This window comes from Grampus griseus (assembly GCF_964374135.1).
Source record: "Grampus griseus genome assembly, chromosome: X".
NCBI classification, from domain to species: domain Eukaryota; kingdom Metazoa; phylum Chordata; class Mammalia; order Artiodactyla; family Delphinidae; genus Grampus; species Grampus griseus.
This window is the reverse complement of record NC_138999.1, coordinates 10,817,548-10,837,845: the sequence shown is the minus strand read 5'-3', so window position 1 is coordinate 10,837,845 and position 20,298 is coordinate 10,817,548. Positions and strand designations below refer to the sequence as shown.

At 40.6% G+C, this 20,298-nt stretch overlaps 1 protein-coding gene across 3 annotated transcripts in view; it reads right to left on the bottom strand.

The window, feature by feature from the left end:
- Positions 1 to 20,298, bottom strand: part of OFD1 (OFD1 centriole and centriolar satellite protein) — a 63,613-nt gene that overhangs the window by 40,716 nt on the left and 2,599 nt on the right. For all 3 annotated transcript variants that reach the window (XM_082681948.1, XM_082681950.1, XM_082681949.1), the window contains 8 exons: positions 17,919 to 18,119; positions 15,942 to 16,010; positions 15,824 to 15,854; positions 7,944 to 8,051; positions 5,973 to 6,109; positions 5,473 to 5,646; positions 2,912 to 3,018; positions 1,157 to 1,276 (listed from right to left, as the gene is read on the bottom strand). In XM_082681948.1, coding sequence (XP_082538074.1) covers positions 1,157 to 1,276; positions 2,912 to 3,018; positions 5,473 to 5,646; positions 5,973 to 6,109; positions 7,944 to 8,051; positions 15,824 to 15,854; positions 15,942 to 16,010; positions 17,919 to 18,119 — 947 coding nt within the window. The remainder of the gene's footprint in view (positions 1 to 1,156; positions 1,277 to 2,911; positions 3,019 to 5,472; positions 5,647 to 5,972; positions 6,110 to 7,943; positions 8,052 to 15,823; positions 15,855 to 15,941; positions 16,011 to 17,918; positions 18,120 to 20,298) is intronic.

Here is a 20,298-nt window from a genome sequence, read left to right as displayed (position 1 = left end):
AGAATTATATACGGATTGGCGATACCGAAAGGCACGTTTTCATGGAATTTTACTATCTCCACCAGCTATTACCAGCTGACTTTCTGGTTCAGAGATGAGAGAAAGGAAAGAAGCACTCCTGTGGTGAATATCCTCCGAAACCCAACAATTGCCAAAGTCATACTGAGGACACCCACGGCCAGACAAAGACATCAATACCTAACAGTTCCCTACTCCATGGCTATGTCAAGCTAACATACACACTTTTATTGATTTATTCCTGGAAGTTTAACAACTACAGATTCTTCAGAGCTTACTGCTGTACTAGAGGAGCGGACGTAAAATATGAGGATAAAATCTATATCATGTCAAAACTGATACACGGAGAAGTGCTATATTTTTTATTAGAATTGTTTTAAAGAAAAACCTCAAAAAACCTTTGAAGGTACTACATAATGGACTATCAATGCCAAATTATGGACAAAGCAGTAGAGAGGCCGATGATTAAGAAATACCCAGAGCTGCTGAGCACTGGAGAGAAAAGTTACCATATATGGGCTTAATGGCTCTGCACTAAGATACTATTCACCCGAACACAGCAAAACTCAGACTATTCACCCGAACACAGCAAAACTCAGACTAGAGCAAAGCCATAGTATCAGAGTTGTCCGTATTTTCCTTTTCCTCTATCATTTTTTCCTTTATATAGTTAATTCTAGTTTCTTTCGATTCCGGCTTTGCAGAATCTTGAAGGAATACAGATCGACAAATACTTTAACCAATAAGCAGAATAATTCATAAATTATTAGACATCCCCATCTTAATGGCACTATGAGTGGGGTAGAGGAAAAGATAAAAGTGACGATAATTCCCATTTTATAGCTTTTCAGCAAGTTACAAGGTGCCCTAAGAAATTCAAGCAAATCACAGGCCCTCAATAAATACCAGAGGAGAGACAAGAGTGAACAGAGGATGCTATTCTCTGTACTGTATCTTTTTAAAACCATCTTAACTCAAATACTCATGGGAAAGGCTTGACTGCCAATGAAAACACGTATTTTTTTTAAATACTGGATTTTGCCATAAAATATTAGTCTTATCTAGTTCATTAGTGTTGCTGTGTTTCCATCAACTTAATTCAAACATGATACTTTTTTTAAAGATGCCAAAGAATTACTTTAGAAGTTCATTCTCGAGCTTTTGGTCATAGGCCTCCTCAATACGCTTTATATTCAGCTCCCGCCTCCTAAGCCCGTCAGTCATGCTTCTGTTTTTTTCTTCTTGTAGCTTCTGGGCCCTGAAATTAGCAAAAACAGATAAGGCAAATCAGCAAACTTTAATACTTGAAGAATTTAGGGGAAAAAGATACCATGTGTTTCTAGCTCCACAGACTCAACTGTTCTGTGCCTGTCACGGCTGTGGGGAGTAAATGCGAACGAAGAGCCAGAAGTCTCCCACCTCTTTTATAATGAGCTGACCTAGTGACGATGGATCTGAACTAGCAAATGGAGCTCTACGGTGGCATCTGGCTGGCGGGAGTGGGAAAGTGCCAAAACCAAAGTGGTTTCTCACAGGAGATGGTTCGGACTTAAAAAAAAAAAAAAAAAAAAGGTCATAAGTGGAAAGTAGCCATAATCAATTCAGGGGTGAAAGAATGATGTTTTTTGTTACAAAGCTACAAACCAAACTTCAGCTAGCGCACTTAAGTGCTTGTTTCTTCTATAATAGTGTTTCTAACTGTAAGATTTAATTGACTAGCCCATAGCTATTAAAGACAGAAGATTCATTCTGGCATTTCACAGGCTACTAATTCAATACGGAAAAGTAAATACTGAAAAGAGAGCAAAAGATCGATGGATCAATCAGAAAGTCCCAACACCGAAGAAAGGAATGATCTTCCTGGTGAGACCTGAAATCAAGCACAAGATCAATTCCAGAGCCAAGGAACTGGGTTCACAGGGACTTAGATCAAGCCATAATGAGAAGTGCTAGGGAACCCAGACTATTCCAAGCAAAGGATAAAAGCTCTGTGTGTTTGCTCCCTCTGCTGGTTAATCTGTCCACAAAGGAGCAGTAAACCAGTACATTTATTTAGCTTATATACTATGCTTAGAAGGGAGAAGGAGGAGGGGAAGCGGAGGTAAATAAGTGATTACATAATCATGAACTATCTCTACCCAAATTGTGTTCCTTCTCTCTCTTATGATCAATTTACCTCTTCGGTGTTGCCAGAAAGAGAGTAAGGTTGGCAGAGAGAAGAAATCAAACAAACCGAGCTTATATAAATGAGAAAACCACATCAATGAAGATGAAGACAAATCCTTTAATGAAAGAAGGCTCCTGGATCTGTGAGTGCCAATTAATGGCACACACCAAATGGGAAAGAAGGCTTACTCCATAAACTATAAAACTGCTGAGCTTGCTATGAATCCCAGGTAAGAAGTGAAGCATGAAACGTTGGTGAGCACTTGGAAAAAGCAACACACACATCACAAGAAATACTTTCACCTAGTACAAGTCAACTCAGAGCCACCGTATTTCCCTTTTTCGCCAGCAGAGCAGGTCAGTGTGGCAGGTCTGACTCTCTGGAATTCAGTTACTACACGCACATGAAACTGAGATTTGAATGGTTGAACATAAATGCGAAACGTATGATCTGTTAAAGCGTTATTCGCTTCTGCGTATCATTTGTCTGGTCTCACTGAAGCCTGACGATGGTGTCTCCTTCTGCTTTCTTCCCAGTGTCTAATATTTCAAAAGTGAAACCCTCGTCCCTGTTTCTCTTAACTTGTGCCTTTTGAAAGTTAGGTGCTATCACCTTTACAACCAAGAACTCTATTTTACAGCTAACATTAGACTATGTAGACATTTTAGTAGTTCTTTTTTGCATTTCATTCATTCTGAATGTCCAAAATGAATACACATTACTTACAATTCAAAAGCTTCAATTCTTTGCTTCAGCTCAGCTTCTCTGTCTCTCAGAAAATCCATATCTTTTAGGAGAAGCTGCCTTTGAGTATATATTTCTTTTGTTTCATCCTGTAGAGGAAAGTATTCATTTTTAGCAAGCAAGCTAAAGAAAACAAAAGAGATTTGAACTAATACCCTGTTTCCTAAATTCCAGAAAGCAAAGTACGGACACTTAGAGGAACAATTTCACTTTCAAGAGGTTCCAATGCGAGGTATATGTTCTGCCTTTTTTTCCACAAAAATTTATTCCCTCCTCCTGTTAAGGAGGGCTGTTAAGCCACATTACCCTATATTCCTAACATCCCTTGTCTTGTTATTTTATTACATAATTAACATCTCTCAGACACTTACAAAATTTCGCTAAGTTCTTCAGCAAGAAAAAATGAAACAAATGCGTATTCAGCAATAAATCTTAAAAGAATCCCCATAGTTCCATCGCTGTCTGAAAGTTTCAATTCAGAGGTCATTCTGGCTCAGTCAGCAAGCTCGCCTGATGTCCTGAATGAATGGCCACACTTCCATGTATGTGTTCCCTCAGCAAGGGTTTCCTGAACACCTGTCACATGTCCAAGGGCACACTGGGAGCTGGATACACAATGATGGACAGATATAGGACAGTCCCCAACCTTTAAAAGACTCACAGTTTAGTCAGGGAGAGAGAGACAAACCAACAGTCACACTACGGTGTGATGATTTCACAACCAAAGTACATCAACACTCGACAGCACGAACAAAGCCCAAAGGACTCCATCAGTGGGGGTCAGGAAAGGCGTCATGAGGACGTGACATTCCGGCTGGATTTTGAAGGACTGGATGCTTTTATCAGGCAGAGAAGGGGAGAGGCATTCCAGGTGGTGGAATAAAGCCACGGTGCTCTTCACAAGGATGGCAACCTTCTCTAGTGCCTTCAGAGAATCAGGTGACTAAACGAGGGTTTGAGTCTGTTAACTGGTTGATCTGATCTAGTCAGTCATCTATCTTTTAATTTTATTGACGTATAGTTGATTTACAATGCTGTGTTAATTTCGCTGTACAGCAAAGTGACTCAGTCATACAAATACATATTCTTTTTCATATTCTTTTCCATTATGCTTTATCACAGGGATAATGAATACAGTTCCCTGTGCTCTAGAGCAGGACCTTGTTGTTTATCCATTCTGTAATAGTTTGCCTCTGCTAATCCCAAACTCCCACTCCATCCCCCCTCCCCCATCCCCCTCGGGGACCACCAATCTATTCTCTATGTCCCTGATTTTGTTTCTGTTTCATAGATAGGTTCATTTGTGTCATATTTTAGATTCCTCATGAGTGATATCATATGCTATTTGTCTTTCTTTCTGACTTAGTCAATCACCTATCTTGAAGATGACGCTGTTAGTATAAACATAATCCAAGCTTCTCAAACACCTGTGCCTCCAACATTTATTTTATAGCTAAGCAAGCCCAATTCCCAGAACTGCTATATACAACTTGTAGAGGGGGTACAATTACCATTAAATAACTGGGTCTTATTGAGAAGCTCTAAGCAAGGGTGGACGCTGGGAGGAAGCCTGCTACTTTTAACAGAACTTCCTGATAGAAGCTCCTGCTGTCCATAGGAAACAAGGCCTCAGATCCAGCCTGGTCTAAGACATGCCCTTGGCAAAGGAACCTGTTTTTCCCAAAGCAATGGATCCAATCCCTCTCGACACGCCCTCCCGCCACTTGGCAACCTCTCCACCTCCCGTCCAGCCACCTTCCTGGGGGACAAGATCAAATGGCCACATGGATGACCCCGGCAGCCCTGGACGCCTCCACTCCGGGGACCTCACCTCTGCCCCCATGGCAGCACACTGTGCTTTGTTTCCAGACTTGACCTGAAACTTCCACCTGCAACTCTGTCCTCTTGGCCCGTCCTTCTTCCACCCATAGGAATCCTCAGACCTGCTTCTCGATGTCTTCCAGACGGCCCCGTCACCCTCCCTGCTGCCCTATATTAGCCTCCTCTTGGGCTGCCTTCCTCACCCCACCCAACCCCCACGTCTTCCACGGAACGGGCTGCCTTTCCAAAGCCAAAGAAACTCGGTGCTCTCGAGCTCCTCTCCCCAAGCACCTCTATCCTTCTGCCCTCACCAACACTACACATCGTCCTGAGAGCTGCACCAGAGCCATCGCCTGTAAGCACTGGATTTGGTCTACTGCCATTCCAGGCTGCCCACCTCGGCTGGGGCCTCAACATAGCTCAGGCAGCCCCATCTGCTTCCCAGGGCTGCACTTCCTTTACTGCAAGCAGCCATTCCACACCTCTGATCCTCTCCCCCAGGCTGCTACCGAAGCCTCAAATCTGCCGCCTCTCTGGTACGAGTTTCTCCCACTGCCAGCATGGATGGTCCCGTCCCCGGTCCTTTCCCTCCAGCCATCTCAGAGGAAGGGTGTCTGCACATCCTTTCCAAGCCCCATGCTTCTACTTGTGTTATTGACCCCAGTCCCTACTTGGGAAACGGCCCGGAAATAGCCACCCGGTAAATGATTTTAGAATATTACCTCCTGGTGCTTTTGAATTCTCTTAAGGGTCATCTTTTGCTGAGAAATCAGGGCTTCAGATTTTGCTTGACAAGCTCTCTCAAATCCATTCCGCAACTCAGCTAACTCCTTCTCACACTTTCTTTTCTCTTCCGTTTTAATTTTCGCTATTTCAGTATCTTTAAAATACTTCAACTGCCAATTGATGACAAATAATTGTAAATGCCAATAACTATACTAAAGAAACAGTAACATTCTCTCTTCACTGTTAGGTTTAACGTTAATGCTGTCTAGATATATTTAGTTTTAATTCGTCTTTGTTTCATCTCATTCACTGTACTTATAGGGTGCGTTCAAAAGTCATAAAGAAATGACATCATCTGGAAAGAGAAATAACATGCACAACAGTATAGTATCACATTCATTAGTAAAGATTCTAGTTATTTCCCCATATACCTAAGATGAAGACATTAAAAGACAAGCAAAAACATCACCCTCGGTTATAACATGATAAATCTTACCTTTTGACTCATTTCTGCCCGTAGCTGCTGTTCAATTTCTCTCTTATATTCGTTTAACTTGATTTCTAAAGATTCTAACTTTGGATGCTGAGGGTAAGCACCTGCAAACTCGTCGTCAATAAGCTGAAGCTTCTCAGCTATCAAAAAACAACACAGGAAAGGTTAGAGAAACGTGGGCAGGTGAGCAAGAGGCCAGAGCTCTGTTCAAACACAAAGAGTGTACTTAAGGGAAAGTGTAAGGATGTCTGCAATTTACTTGGTAATGCATCAAAAAAGTGAGAGAACTTAATGGATGGACAGGTAAGTGATCAAGCAAGTATAATGCAAATTTCATGGCAGACTTGAGGTATACAAGTGTGTGCTGTAAAACTGTGTCAACTTTTCTGAATGTCTGAGAATCCTCATCATAAAATGTCAGGGGAAAAGAAAAAAAGTACAGTTCAAGTCAGAAAACACGGGCATCTCTTTCTAGTGTCTAAATGCCATGGGAGAGAGCTCTTCATTGGACTTTGGTTAAAGCTGACTCACTTTCAAAACACTGACCTTAAGATGAATCAAAGATCATGTGTTTCAACTCCTCCTCTCCACAGAAGAGGAAACAGACGCCCATACAGTTGAAGTGACGTTCAGAGGGCTAAGCAACTCTATAATGGCGTCAGCGGGGCTAAAGCCAGGTCTATGACTGCCTCGCATTCTGGCACTCTTTCCGGCAGACCTGCAGCCCTCAAACCAACTGTGGATTTGAAACCAACCACGTAGCACACTGCAAACCTGGCCCTCGCATACAATCTCAATCATGTGTAACACCAATACCACCAAAAAGCAGGCTGGCAGAAGCAGATTAAAATATTGGCGGTATGTCTCTCGTCGGCAACAATTTCCATCTACTTTTCTGGATTTTCCAAATGCTCTGGACTGTCCAATGCAGGCCGCTAGCCACATTTGGCCATACTGAGTACATGGAATGTGACCAGTTCAAAATGAGATGTACTCTAAGTGTAAAAGACACACCAGATATCAAGGACCGAGTACAAAAAAATAAACGTAAAATACCTCATTAATATTTTTCATATTGATTTCATATTGGAATAATATCTTAGACATACGAAGTTATATAAAATATATTACCAAAACAAATTTCACCTGTTTCTTCTTACCTTTTCTACTTTGGCTACTAGAAAATTTTTATTACACATGTGGCTCATATTATTGAACAGAACTGCTGTAGAATAAGCATGTTCTATGTTTCTAATGGAATAAAACCTACACCTAAATAAATGAAAGGCACAGTCATACAATATGGTCTTTACAAGTTACGAACTTATGTTTTTACAAGTTAAAGGCACTAGTGCAGTTTAAGAGTAAGGAAGGGCCAAGAAATCGATTAACCATATCCTATTAGCCAGCTGTTTCCCTTCTCTCCTGAGCACACAACTCAAGGGCAGGATGGTATTACAGAAAGCCTGCACAGCAGAAAAGGCTCTGGATCACTGACCAGAAAACTTGGACTCATATCAGTTCTGACCGAGACTCGGCATTGCCAAGTTGCTCTTCCTCTGGTGACCTCAGTTTTCTCAACTTATAAAATGAAGGGATGGCCCACTCACTTCTCTAGTTCTCTGCAATGCAAATAGTCTAAGATCTTCTCACTTTAGTGGCTATAAAGTTAGATGAGACACAGGGAAGAACCTCCCAGTCAAGAGAGGTTCAACCCAACAGACAAGGAAGTGGGCCTTTGGATCCCCACGAGATTTGGAAAGCATAGCCTTGGCGGCCATGAAGGGAGGAGCAGCCCTGGAGAGCAGTTCCTGGTCCCTCCCAGCAGTGATCCCAGAAAAAATGGGCGCCCCTACCGGCAGCAGCCTGCATCCCTCCCAGTCAAGCAACAAATACATAATACGGTACCTCAGGTCATCTCCTTCATTCAAAAGAGAAAACGGAAGAAGTGAAATTATGGAAGACCATAATTACCAAGGGAGTCTTTGACGGGAAATGTTGAACTTGTCTGAGTTCCCATACTGCAACTCTCTTTAGCCTGATGATATTCTGCCAATTCTTTCAGAAACTCCATGAGAAAACCTAAACGACACAACGTGTATAGTTTCGTTTTACAACTTTCTTTCATTCAACTGTTGCTCAATCACTGTTTATGCAATCTTGGTTTTATAACATTATCTTTTTTACATCATGTATATTTTAAGAATAATTTCTGAGGAAAGGCGTTTCCAAGCATGATACAGAAACCTACAAGCAATAAGGAGAAATATTCATCAAACGTACAAATTAAGAACTTATATGTGGCGTGAAATAGCAAAGTCAAAAGACAAGTGATACACTGGAAACAGCTATTTGGCATAATACAGAGACAGAGAACTAATCTTCATAAACATCAAAGAGTTTTTAACAAATCAGTAAGAAAACAGAAAAATAGGGCAAGACATGGACAAAGTTCACAGAAAAAATTTTCAATGTTGAATAAACATGAACAAAATTATAAATAAATGCAAATTAACACTACAACAGAAAGATCGTATTTTCCCGATAAACGTATTACCAAAATTTTAATCTTAGCGCTCTAAGTGTCAGCAAGGGAGCGGGGAAGCAGGCGTGCTCTTTCACTTGGGAGGGAAATTTGTCAGTGTTTATGGATATTCAAAATGCAAGTGCCCTTTCACCTAGTCATTCCACCTCTCTGAATTTACACAGCTATACTTTCCCAAAAGGGTGTAGCACTGCACACTGCATGCTTCTAATGGCAAAAACCAAGCGATGAAACAATAAAATCTCCATCAACAGGGGGTTAATTAAATACATTCTAAAAAAGAATTAGTCCAAGTACACGGCTAGAGAAAGATATATTGGTGGATAAAGAAAGCAAATTGCCCAACAGTATCTATAATATGATTCCATGTATGAGTATATGTTTTGATTACATATAGACTTTGACACCTGTGAACTAACTTCTGGTAGGATAAACAAGACACTCTTCATTCTAGTTATCAGCAAAAAGTGAAATTAGAGAATATGAACAGAAATTCCTACTCTTCTTTAACTTCATACCCTTCTGAATAGTTCAAAATTTGTTTTTCTTTTTGGCCACGCCGTGCAGCTTGTGAGATGTTAGTTCCCAGACCAGGGATCAAACCCAGGGCCCTGGGAGTGGAAGCACAGAGTCCTAACCACTGGACTGCCAGGAAATTCCCTGAAACTTTTTTTTTTTAAGTCATGAGTATAAATTTTAGAAGTTTTCACTTTCTTGGAAGAGATGAATGGACTTCTGCATCAGCCAAGTTAAGGGCTTATTTTTCTTTTCTACTGAAGATACAATATACTGTTTCCTTAAATTGAAGTATAGTTGATTGACAATGTTGTGTTAATTTCTGCTATACAGCAAAGTGATTCAGTTATACATATATACACTTTTTCATATTCTTTTCCATTATGGTTTATCATAGGATACTGAATATAGTGCTGTACAGTAGGGCCTTGTTATTTATCCACTCCATATATAATAGCTCACATCTGCTCACCCCAGCCTCCCACTCCATCCCTCTCCCATCCCCTCTCTCCCTTGGCCACCACAAGTCTGTTCCCTATGTCTGTGAGTCTGTTTCATAGATATGTGGAATCTAAAGTATGACACAAATGAACCTATAAGTGATATCATACAACACACTCTCTTTTACTTCCCCACTGTAGATATAAACTCTGTTCTTTCATATTCATTGCCTTGCAACTCTTCTGTCTCGTCCACCCTCTTCTTCTGACCATTTCCTATCAGCCTGTTCTCACCTCACCCCTTCCTGCTGTCATGCTGAGGGCAGATCTTGGCTCCCTCTATGGACAAAGGTCAACGTTTGACAGAAATCTTCAAGATCCTGCAGGAGGTCATCTTTGGCGGTGTGCTCTTCCACCTCAGCATTTCTAACGCTGGTGCCTTTTCCCAGTTCTGCAGTGCTTTCCGCAGGCCCCTAATTAGTTCCACTTCCCCTCTCTCCCCTCCACACCCTCACCCAAGAAGGATACGTCTAGTCTCCTCCTTTATCCAGTCATTTATTTATATCCGTATAGACTCCTGTTTTATACCTTGGTAATTATAATTCACGTGTAATTCTACAACTCACTGATAAAACCCACTCTTTTATTTTGTTGCTCCAATTGTTCCAGCTTTGGCCTCTGGGAGCACTTTCATCATGGGTTTTTGTCTTAAGCACTTCCTTAGGTTCTAGCACTGTAAGGGGCTCCAAGCTCATCTTGTATAGTCTCTGTTCCACTCCTGCAATCAACCACTGCTCCAAGGAGCCCTGGTTCCTATTATTATGGAATGGTATTAGAAACCGAATCTTAGTACTGCAAACTGGGCTCGAGGTGTGCTCATTACAACTGGGGTGTCACTGCTTCCAGCCCCTCAGTCGAGACAGCAAGGAAATATGAACGTACACTAACCTGTGTACACAAACATATCTATAAATATCTCTATGTATCATCTGTATCTATATTAAGCTAAACATGAGTTCATACTAATGTCTCCAACTAAGCCATTACCGTATGGATCATCCCAGTCTCCTCCCCTTGTTTATCTGTAAAGTCCCGCTCCAGCAGTGAACACCTGGCTCCCGCCATCTTCTATCCACTTACTTAATTGTTCAATTCCAGCATACGTGTATCATGGTTTCAGAACTGTTAACCAGCACTCCCATGAGAAATAACTCTCACCTTGAATACACAGCTTATGTACAGTTGCTTCTGTCTTTTGTCTTAGTCTTCATTCCTTTCCCAAGTTAGATAGCTCAGCATGTTTTATCCCCACCCCCTTCAGTGAGGTTACTACAGTTAGATTGTTTTGTCACAGTCCGCATCCCATCCTGACATCACCTGACCTCCTAAATTTGCATACATGAAGGCTTGTTCTTTGTAAAGTTCTACAGGTTTTAGGCAAATGTCTGGTGCCATGTATCATACCATTACAGGTATCGGAAGAATACTTTCACCACCCTAAAAAAAATCCTGTGCTTCACCTCTTCAACCTCCTACCCCTTCCCTCCAAACCCCTAGCAACCACTGATGTGTTTACTATCACTATAGCTTCGCCTTTTCCAGAATGTCACATAAATGGAATCATATAGCACGTAGCCTTTTCAGGCAGGCTTCTTACATTAACAATACACATTTGCGACTCATTCATCTCTTTGCATGGCTTGGTAGCTCATTCCTCTTTGCTGAATAGTATTTCCCTGTCTGGAAGTACCACAGCTTGTTTATCCGTTCAGCTACCAAATAACATCTTGGTTGTTCCCAATTTCTGACAATTATGAATAAAGTTGCTACAAACATTCACGTGCAGGTGTCTGTGTGGACTTAAGCTGTCAAGTCACTTGGGTACATACCTAAGACAATGACTGTTGGATTGTAGGGTAAGACTATGTTTAGTTTTGTAAGAAACCACCAAACTGGGCTTCCCTGGTGGCGCAGTGGTTAAGAATCTGCCCGCCAATGCAGGGGACATGGGTTCGAGCCCTGGTCTGGGAGGATCCCACATGCCGCGGAGCAACTAAGCCCACGAGCCACAACTACTGAGCCTGTGTGTCGCAACTGCTGAAGCCTGCGCGCCTAGAGTCCGTGCTCCGCAACAAGAGAAGCCACCGCAGTGAGAAGCCCGCGCACCTCAACGAAGAGTGGCCCCCGCTCACCGCAACTAGAGAAAGCCCACGCGTAGCAACGAAGACCCAATGCAGCCAAAAATAAATAAATTTATTTTAAAAAAAAAGAAACCACCAAGCTATCTCCCCAGGTGGCTGTACCATTTTGTATTCCCACCAGCAATGAGTGACAGTTCATATCGCTTCACATCCTTACCAGCATTTAGTGCTGAAGGTGTTCTGGATTTTGGCCATGTTATCTCATTTTTGTTTTAATTTGCATGTCTCTAACAAATAACATGCAGCATCTTTTCATGCTTATTTGCCACCTGTATATCTTCTTTGGAGAGCTATCTGTTCAGATCCTTTGCCCATTTTTTAACTGACTTGTCCCTTTAGTGTTGAGTTTTCAGAGTTCTTTGTGTATTTTTGATGCAAGTCCTTTATTGGATGTCTTTTGCCAATACCCTCTCCCAGTCTGTAATTTGTCTTTTCACTCTTTCATAGAGCAGACGTTTTTAAATTTTAATAAAGTCTAACTGGTCTATTTTTTCTTTCATGTATCATGCTTTTGGTATTATATCTCATCGCCAAACAGCAGGTCACAAAGATTTTCTATGTTTTCTTCCAGAAGTTTTATAGTTTTGTGTTTTACATTTAGATATGATTCGTTTTCAGTTAATTTTTGTGTAAGGTCTGCGTCCAGGTTCATATCTGTGCATATGAATGTCCAACTGTTCCAGCACCACTTGTTGACAAGACTATATGTCCTCCATTGAATTGCCTGTGTTAAAGGCTAGTTGACTATGTTTGTGTAGACCTATTTCTGGGCTCTCTATTCTTTCCCACTGATCTATCTATATCTATCTATTCTTTTGCCAATCACAGGCAAGGATTTTAACTTCCAGAAAGAAAAGAGCCAGTGCCCAAATCCTCTGGCCAGCTATTTTCTGGGTATCATTATCTTTGAAAGGAAAAATTAGGGGTGGGAAGGATGTGTGAGTGGAATCTAGGGGAAAAGTACTGTAACCATGTAACAGATCAGCACCCTCAAAGTATAGACACAGTAAGGTAAGACCAAAGATCTCTGTCAGGGAATACACAACAGTTAGGTACAAAACATCTTCTTACATGTTTTCTGATGGTCTCAGTCTCTTAATGGGGAGCCACCAGTTTTTAAATCATTTCATTTTAAAAGTAGCTGCTTTACTGTTAGCCAAGAATTCTATCCAAATTATGTCATTAGGATGCATGACATGTCTGCAACTCAGTTTTTCTGAGTTTCAGAAATTTTACTAGGATGCTGGGCAAACCTGGTAAGAAATGTTAGCCAGATGTCTTTCTGAACTAGAAAGATTTAAAGAGTGCTTAAAGGTGAAAAGCTATTTTTAATAGTATAAATACCTATAAATAAATGAATTATTTCTTAATATACCTTCAAGCTCTAAATTCCTTTCTGAAATAGTTACACTACAGACAGCAGCTATTTACTTAGAACTGTGCTGTCCAACGTGACAGCCACTAGTCACGTGTAGCTACTTAAATTAAAATCTCAGTTCCTCAGTCACACTACCCACATTTCAAATGCTCAATAGCCCCATGTGGCTAGCGGCTACCGTATCAGGCAACACACATACAGACATTCCCATCTCAGAGTTACACTAAACAGCACGGCCATAGAATCTACAACCTAGGATCACATAGCATCCTCAACTTCAGTAAGGATGACCTACTTTGCAGGTGATCTAGAATGTCTTGTGATCCAAATATTATACATTGGATGGAAAACAACAAGCTCCTACTATAGAGCACAGGGAACTATACCCAATATCCTGTGATAAACCGTAACGGAAAAGAATATGAAAAAGAATGTACATGTATGTATAACGGAATCACTTAGCTGTACAGCAGAAATTAACAACATTGTAGGTCAACTATACTTCAATAATACAGTAAAATAAAAACAGAATGTCTTTTGATCCAATTTACTTATCCTCTACTTACATTACTCCCAGGAGACCAGGCAGTTAAGTCACAGAATAATGACTGGCAGCAAGTAGGTACTCAAGTGTCTGCCAAATGGCAAGTCCTGAATTAATGTCCCAGCAGGGATGGTAGCAATTCTGGCAACAGACAAAATCAAGGAGCACACTAACACAAAAAGGCCATTACATGATGTTACAGATTTTTTGGAAAAGATCTAAGTAACAAGTAAGCTGGTAACTTGCCTGTAACGTGTATGTTCATACTACCAAGTCCGTCATCAAGTCCAGCCTGTGGCCTGTCACCCACAGCAGTTGTAAAGGAAAAAACCCTCAGCTTCCCTCCTTCTGTGTACGGAAAAAACCACCTCTTCCCTCCCATCTCTCCCCTCCCTGTGAGCCCCTTGACTTTTATACAGAACACTTCACAACACTTACTTCCGACTCTCCTGGTCACCCAGTGTGTGGGGCTTTTCCTCACACCAAGCCATTCTCTGCGACACCGGATGGATGGCCTACACTTGAACTCTATTCTGACACTGTCCACCTGGAGGCAGCATCCGACCCCATGGGTTAAGGGCCTCAGTCCCACACCGACCACCCCCTGCCACCATACCTATACATTCGTCAGGTGCCAGTCACATGCCCACGTTGTCACCTGGGCTTCTGAGCAACTGGCTATACGTAGGAGGTTCCCACAACCTCCTCCTTGGGCTTCATTAATGTACCAGAACAGCTCAAAAAACTCAGGGAAACACTTTCTTACGTTTACCAGTTTATTAAAGGATATGATAAGCGGCTTCCCTGGTGGCGCAGTGGTTGAGAATCCACCTGCCAATGCAGGGGACATGGGTTCAAGCCCTGGTCCAGAAAGATCCCACATGCCGCGGAGCAACTAAGCCCGTGTGCCACAACTACTGAGCCTGTGCTCTAGAGCCCGTGAGCCACAACTACTGAGTCCATGTGCCACAACTACTGAAGCCCGCATGCCTAGAGCCTGTGCTCCGCAATGAGAAGCCACCACAACGAGAAGCCCGTGCACTGCAACAAAGAGTAGCCCCCGCTCACCGCAACTAGAGAAAGCCCACGTGCAGCAGCGAAGACCCAATGCAGCCAAAAATAAATAAATAAAATAAATACACTTATATATAAAAAAAGGGATATGATAAAGGACATAGTTGAACAGCTAAATAGAAGAGACACACAGGGCGAGGTACATGTGGGAAGGAGCCCAGAGCTTCTATGCCGTCTCCAGGTGTGCCAATCTCCTAGCACCTCCATGTGTTCACCAACCTGGAAGCTCTCTGAACCCCATACTTTGGGGATTTATGGAGGCTTCATCACACATTCATGATCGATTATTCACAAAAATGACTGATTATTCATTTTCAGTCCTCCTCCCTTCAATAGAATGGGGAGCAAAGCTGAAAACCTCAAGCTTCTAATCATGGCTTGGTCTTTCCAGTGACCAGCCCTCACCCAGGAGCCATCCAGGGACCCACGTAGTGTTGGCTCATTTGAACACAAGACACTCCTGTCACCCAGGAAATTACAAGGGTTTCAGGAGACCTGTGTCAAGAATGGAGGTCAAAGACCAATACTAGAACAAGATATGCTGCTTGTGTTCTTATCACTTAGGAAATTACAAGGATTTTGGGAGCTGTGTACCAGGAACTGGGGGCAGAGACCAATATATACATTGTCTATTATCTCAGAGTAGTTATGGACTCTTTGAAGGTTATTATCAAGGCCAATATTAATGCAATTTATCAGGCCTATATAAACAACAAAAACAAGCACATTACTGAACAGATATTTCATTCTTTAAGCCAATATTAATACAATACTCTATATATTGTACTTAGGGGCCTATCTAGGATACAAAGATAGTGGCCTAAATGTTATTTGTTTTTGTTTTGCAAATGTTCCAAACAGTGGGTATCTCTACAAAGACCAGCTTTCAGTCCATTCGTAGGGCTCTTGATGCTGTCTCTAGTTTTCTCATTTGAGTAATAGCGATTTTAAAATGTTAAAATTTTGGGGAAAGGATCCACATTTGTAAAACAGATGAATTGTTCTATTTAAAAAGGTATTGTCAGCAAGGAAAAAAGTCAAATGATTCAATTCAAATTCCCTATTCTTCCACCTGAAAATTATTAGTTTCATACTTTTATACAAAACAATACATAACAAAAATGTTCCTATTCTCTACAAAGATGAAGGCTCCTACCTTTATGGTTTTCTTTATCAAATCCTGAAATCTGTTAAAAGAAAATATTTTACCTTTATTCAACTATTCAGGTATTATTAACAAACCAAAGCAGGTTATAAAAACGAAACAATCCTACCAGTGATTTATAGAGACTGGATTCAGGGTTGATTTTAATGAGTTGTAATAGATCCTGCATAGTAAATACCTTAAAAAAAAAAGTACACAGATTTTAACATCAATGTGTAAGTGATATATTCAGAAACATCCCAATTTAAGACTAAAAATCATGGTTCAGACTAAATAAGATTATAACTATGCTAATAATGTAACACGTAAGCTTTCTTATATTAAGTTACAATAAACGCTGAAGTCAAAAGGATAAAATTTTTCTTTTGATCACGTAATTAACCTCCAAATAATTCACAGCAAAAATGATGTGCCTAACAGAAAAAACAGAAATGGTTAATGTCTTACAGATAAGAAACACTCAAACATCTGAGGCACCAATGAATATATGAGTGCATTCCAGGGTCTTTCAATTGCAATGACATTTTTAAATTACTATTGCTTCAAAATGTAAATAAACTAAGTTTGTACTATCTTTACAACTACAAAATGTTTAAAACTATTTTACATATACATGTGGTCAAAGAGTTTGAGTATTCTTAGTAAACAATACACACTATAGAAATACATGCTGTGTCTACTCTGAGAACACTGATACCATCTACAATTAGTTTTCCATTAAAGAATATTCTGCACAGTATTTTAGCGTATAGAAACCTTTAAGTGTGGGAACTAGATAATCACTGCTATAACAATATAATTGACACATTATTCATTCTAGAAGCAAAATTGTGAAATGTAATTAGAAAGTTAGAAGGATCAACAAAGAATTCCTAATGCTGGTAAAATCTGATTGTTAATGAATAAATACAGCATATTTAAATTTTAAGTTTTTCCAATAATAACACTGCTGTTCTCTTAAAACAGCTGAATACCACACTTCTGGACAATTATGGCCAAGATAAAGAGTAAAAACATAGGCACAACCCCAAGACTCAACCCTAATGTAAACTATGGACTTCAGGTGATAATGATGTGCCAATGTAGGTTCACTGAACGTAAAAATGTAGAGTAAAAAATGTTGGGCTTCCCTGGTGGCGCAGTGGTTGAGAGTCTGCCTGCCGATGCAGGGGACACGGGTTCGTGCCCCAGTCTGGGAAGATCCCACATGCCACTGAGCGGCTGGGCCCGTGAGCCACGGCCGCTGAGCCTGCGCGTCCAGAGCCTGTGCTCTGCAACGGGAGAGGCCACAACAGTGAGAGGCCTGTGTACCGCAAAAAAAAAAAAAAATGTTGAGAGCAGGGGAGGCCTGCCCATGTGGGATTAGGGAGCAGATGGGCAATCTCCCTTTCTGCACATTTTCGCTGTGAACCGAAACTGCTCTAAAAAATTACGTCTATTAAAAAAAATAGGGAAAGTTTGCTGTATCTGCCTTTAAAATAACCAAGTGTGACTAGTATGTTCAGTGGTTGGTGGAAAGATAGTTACAATAATTAGGAAAGTGGTAAAAGGTGTTCTAATATTTAAGCACTCCACAGGTGTTCAAAAGTTACTTATCCCTCACTTCTCTTATGTCATCACAAAGACGACAAATATCTGAAGAGACTGTAGCATACTGAAGACGGCACACTGTAGATCTAGATTTACTGCCCTGCATTGCCACTTCCAAATCATGTGACCTTGAGCAAATCACCCCACCTCTCCAGACTCTGGATCCTCATCTGTAATACATGTACCACCTGCAGAGTGACCAGCAGTGCCAGCCTCACAACAGACATTCAACACAAATGGCAGTTTTGTGTCCTCAGACTACATGGAGTGTCAGATCACTTCTAGCTCCAAAACATTACAATTTTATAAAGACAAATTAAGATACCAAGGAATTGGTAACAATGTCAGATTTCATACTCCTTGGTCACATTATAACAAACACATGATGTAATTTCAAAGATAAACAAGAAAGGGACCCAGCTAGCCAAGGAGCACTTAGCTATTATCTGAGGGAGAAGCTGTTAACAGAAAATTCAGAGAAAAGCAAAGATGTTACCTTTTCTTTTGCCAAACCACTTTCGGGAAAGAAGACAGAAAGTGAACATTCATAGCCACATCTCTGTAAGTGATCTGCCACTAGAGAGTTGGAAGCTCCTATTAAGAGGGAGCTCCCTTCCACTGAGATGGACAGGGACTGCACTTCGCCACTCAGTACAGGGTGCATCAGTTCGTGAATTAGCTGGTTTCGGAGTTGCGTCTAGATCAAATACAAAATGAAACAAGAGGGGAAAAAAATTTTCAGCAGGATTTTTTCCACTGGCGGGACACAGACTTGTCACATGAATTAGAATCCTTCCTTTAGTTTCCAGAATGGTTCTAAATCCATGGCCACAAGTTAGGAACCTTCCCCTGGACACTCTGTCTTACCCTGTGAGACAAGCAGCCCAGTGGGTTCTAGAAAGAGTAGCTTGCTTTCACCAGCTTCCTAGTGAGCTGGTGGTGAGCCGGAACATGGTGAGACTAACTTCACTTCCCTACGAGCCCAGTTCAGCAACTTTTCACTGGGGTACCAAATACAGGAGAAAACTCTGCTACTTCCTCACCTCTCTGCAAATTGTTGGAGGATACGAAAATAATACTGGGTTAAATATATTCAAGTATATTGATCAAAATAAAATTAGGTTCCCAAAAGGGAAATAGTATACACAAGAGAAAAATCAGTAAACCCAAAAAAGGCTTATTAAGATTCACTTTCACGTGGACTACTTACAATTCTATATGTTATGAAATATAATAATTTTCCCCTATTTTATAAATGAGGAATTTAGGCTCAAGGTGGCTAATTTTCTCAAAGTTATAATACCACTGTTATTATTCATTTTGGTTTTAAAAAAAAATCCCCTAATCAGACTGCTGGATATTTGTTCTAATTTATTTTGCACATAATCTGAAACATACAATTGGGCGGAGCTTAAGAGTACACTGCCTAGATTCATGGGGTTCAGCAGTAAATAACATCTAAGGAATTGTTATTAATAGAATACAAACAAGAAACAAATGAAGTTCTCGTTACATCTCTTTCTTCTATCCTTTAGCTAAAGAAAATATATTAGTTCTATATATAGTTCTATATTAGCAGTACAGAACAGAACTTATATGTGTATCTAAAATCCTATAGTACTGGGCATATACCCAGAGAAAACCATAATTCAAAAAAGACACATGCACCCCAATGTTCACTGCAGCACTATTTACAATAGCCAGGTCATGGAAGCAACCTAAATGCCCATCAACAGATGAAAGGATAAAGAAGATGTGGCACATATATACAATGGAATATTACTCAGTCATAAAAAGGAACGAAACTGGGTCATCTGTAGAGACGTGGATGTATCTAGAGACTGTCATACAGAGTGAAGCAAGTCAGAAAGAGAAAAACAAATATCGTATATTAACGCATATATGTGGAACCTAGAAAAATGATACAGATGAACTGGTTTGCAGGGCAGAAATAGACACAGATGTAGAGAAAAAACATATGGACACCAAGGTGGGAAAGTGGCCAGGGGGTGGGGTGGTGGTGGGATGAACTGGGAGATTGGGATTGACATGGATACACTAATATGGATAAAACAGATGACTAATAAGAACCTGCTGTATAAAAAACTAAGATTCAAAAATTCAAAAATAAAAATAAAATAAAATCCTATAGTAAAAAAACACATTTACACTAAACAGAATATATATGCTTCGCCTCATCTGATACAGTTAAGTAACTGAAAAGAGAAAACTAAAGCCTCCTCCACCAGTAAACTTTAGTGGTTTAATTAAATTTGTAACATAGTAATGAAGAAATATACTTAGATTCATCTTAATTAACAAAAGGATTTAGGGTGTCTTGCAAACAAGTATTGAAATGGCTAAGAACTAAATGAGGGATTTAAGCAGGGTAAAAGGAAGAGTAGCAAACAGTGGAATGACATTACAGATGAATTTCCATCTTGACACGCCCAAAAAGCATGCCATCTAGCACTTGCTGGAAGGAATCCAAAAACTGGCCGGGGGCTTTCCAGCAGCCAGTGCCAAGAGGGAAATCTATTCAGAATTAAAGCTTGCAACGTCCCTAAGACAGAAATAAGGACAGAGCCCTCACCCCAAATTGTGCCTATGAAAACCTCTCCCCAAAAAACCATAGGGGAGTTCGGGTTTGAGCATGAGCCACCTGTTTTCCTTGCTTGGCCCTGCAATAAACCTTTCTCTGCTCAAAAATAAAAGAAAAAGAGAAAGAAAGAAAGAAGGCCAATTATTGTGGGGGAAGGGGAAGTAGGAGAGACAAGACTTAGGGACCCAGAACCCTCAGCACATCTCTCAGCAATTGACAGAGTAGACTCAAAATAAGGAAAAAGAAGATTTTTCATAAACTTCATTTACCAGAT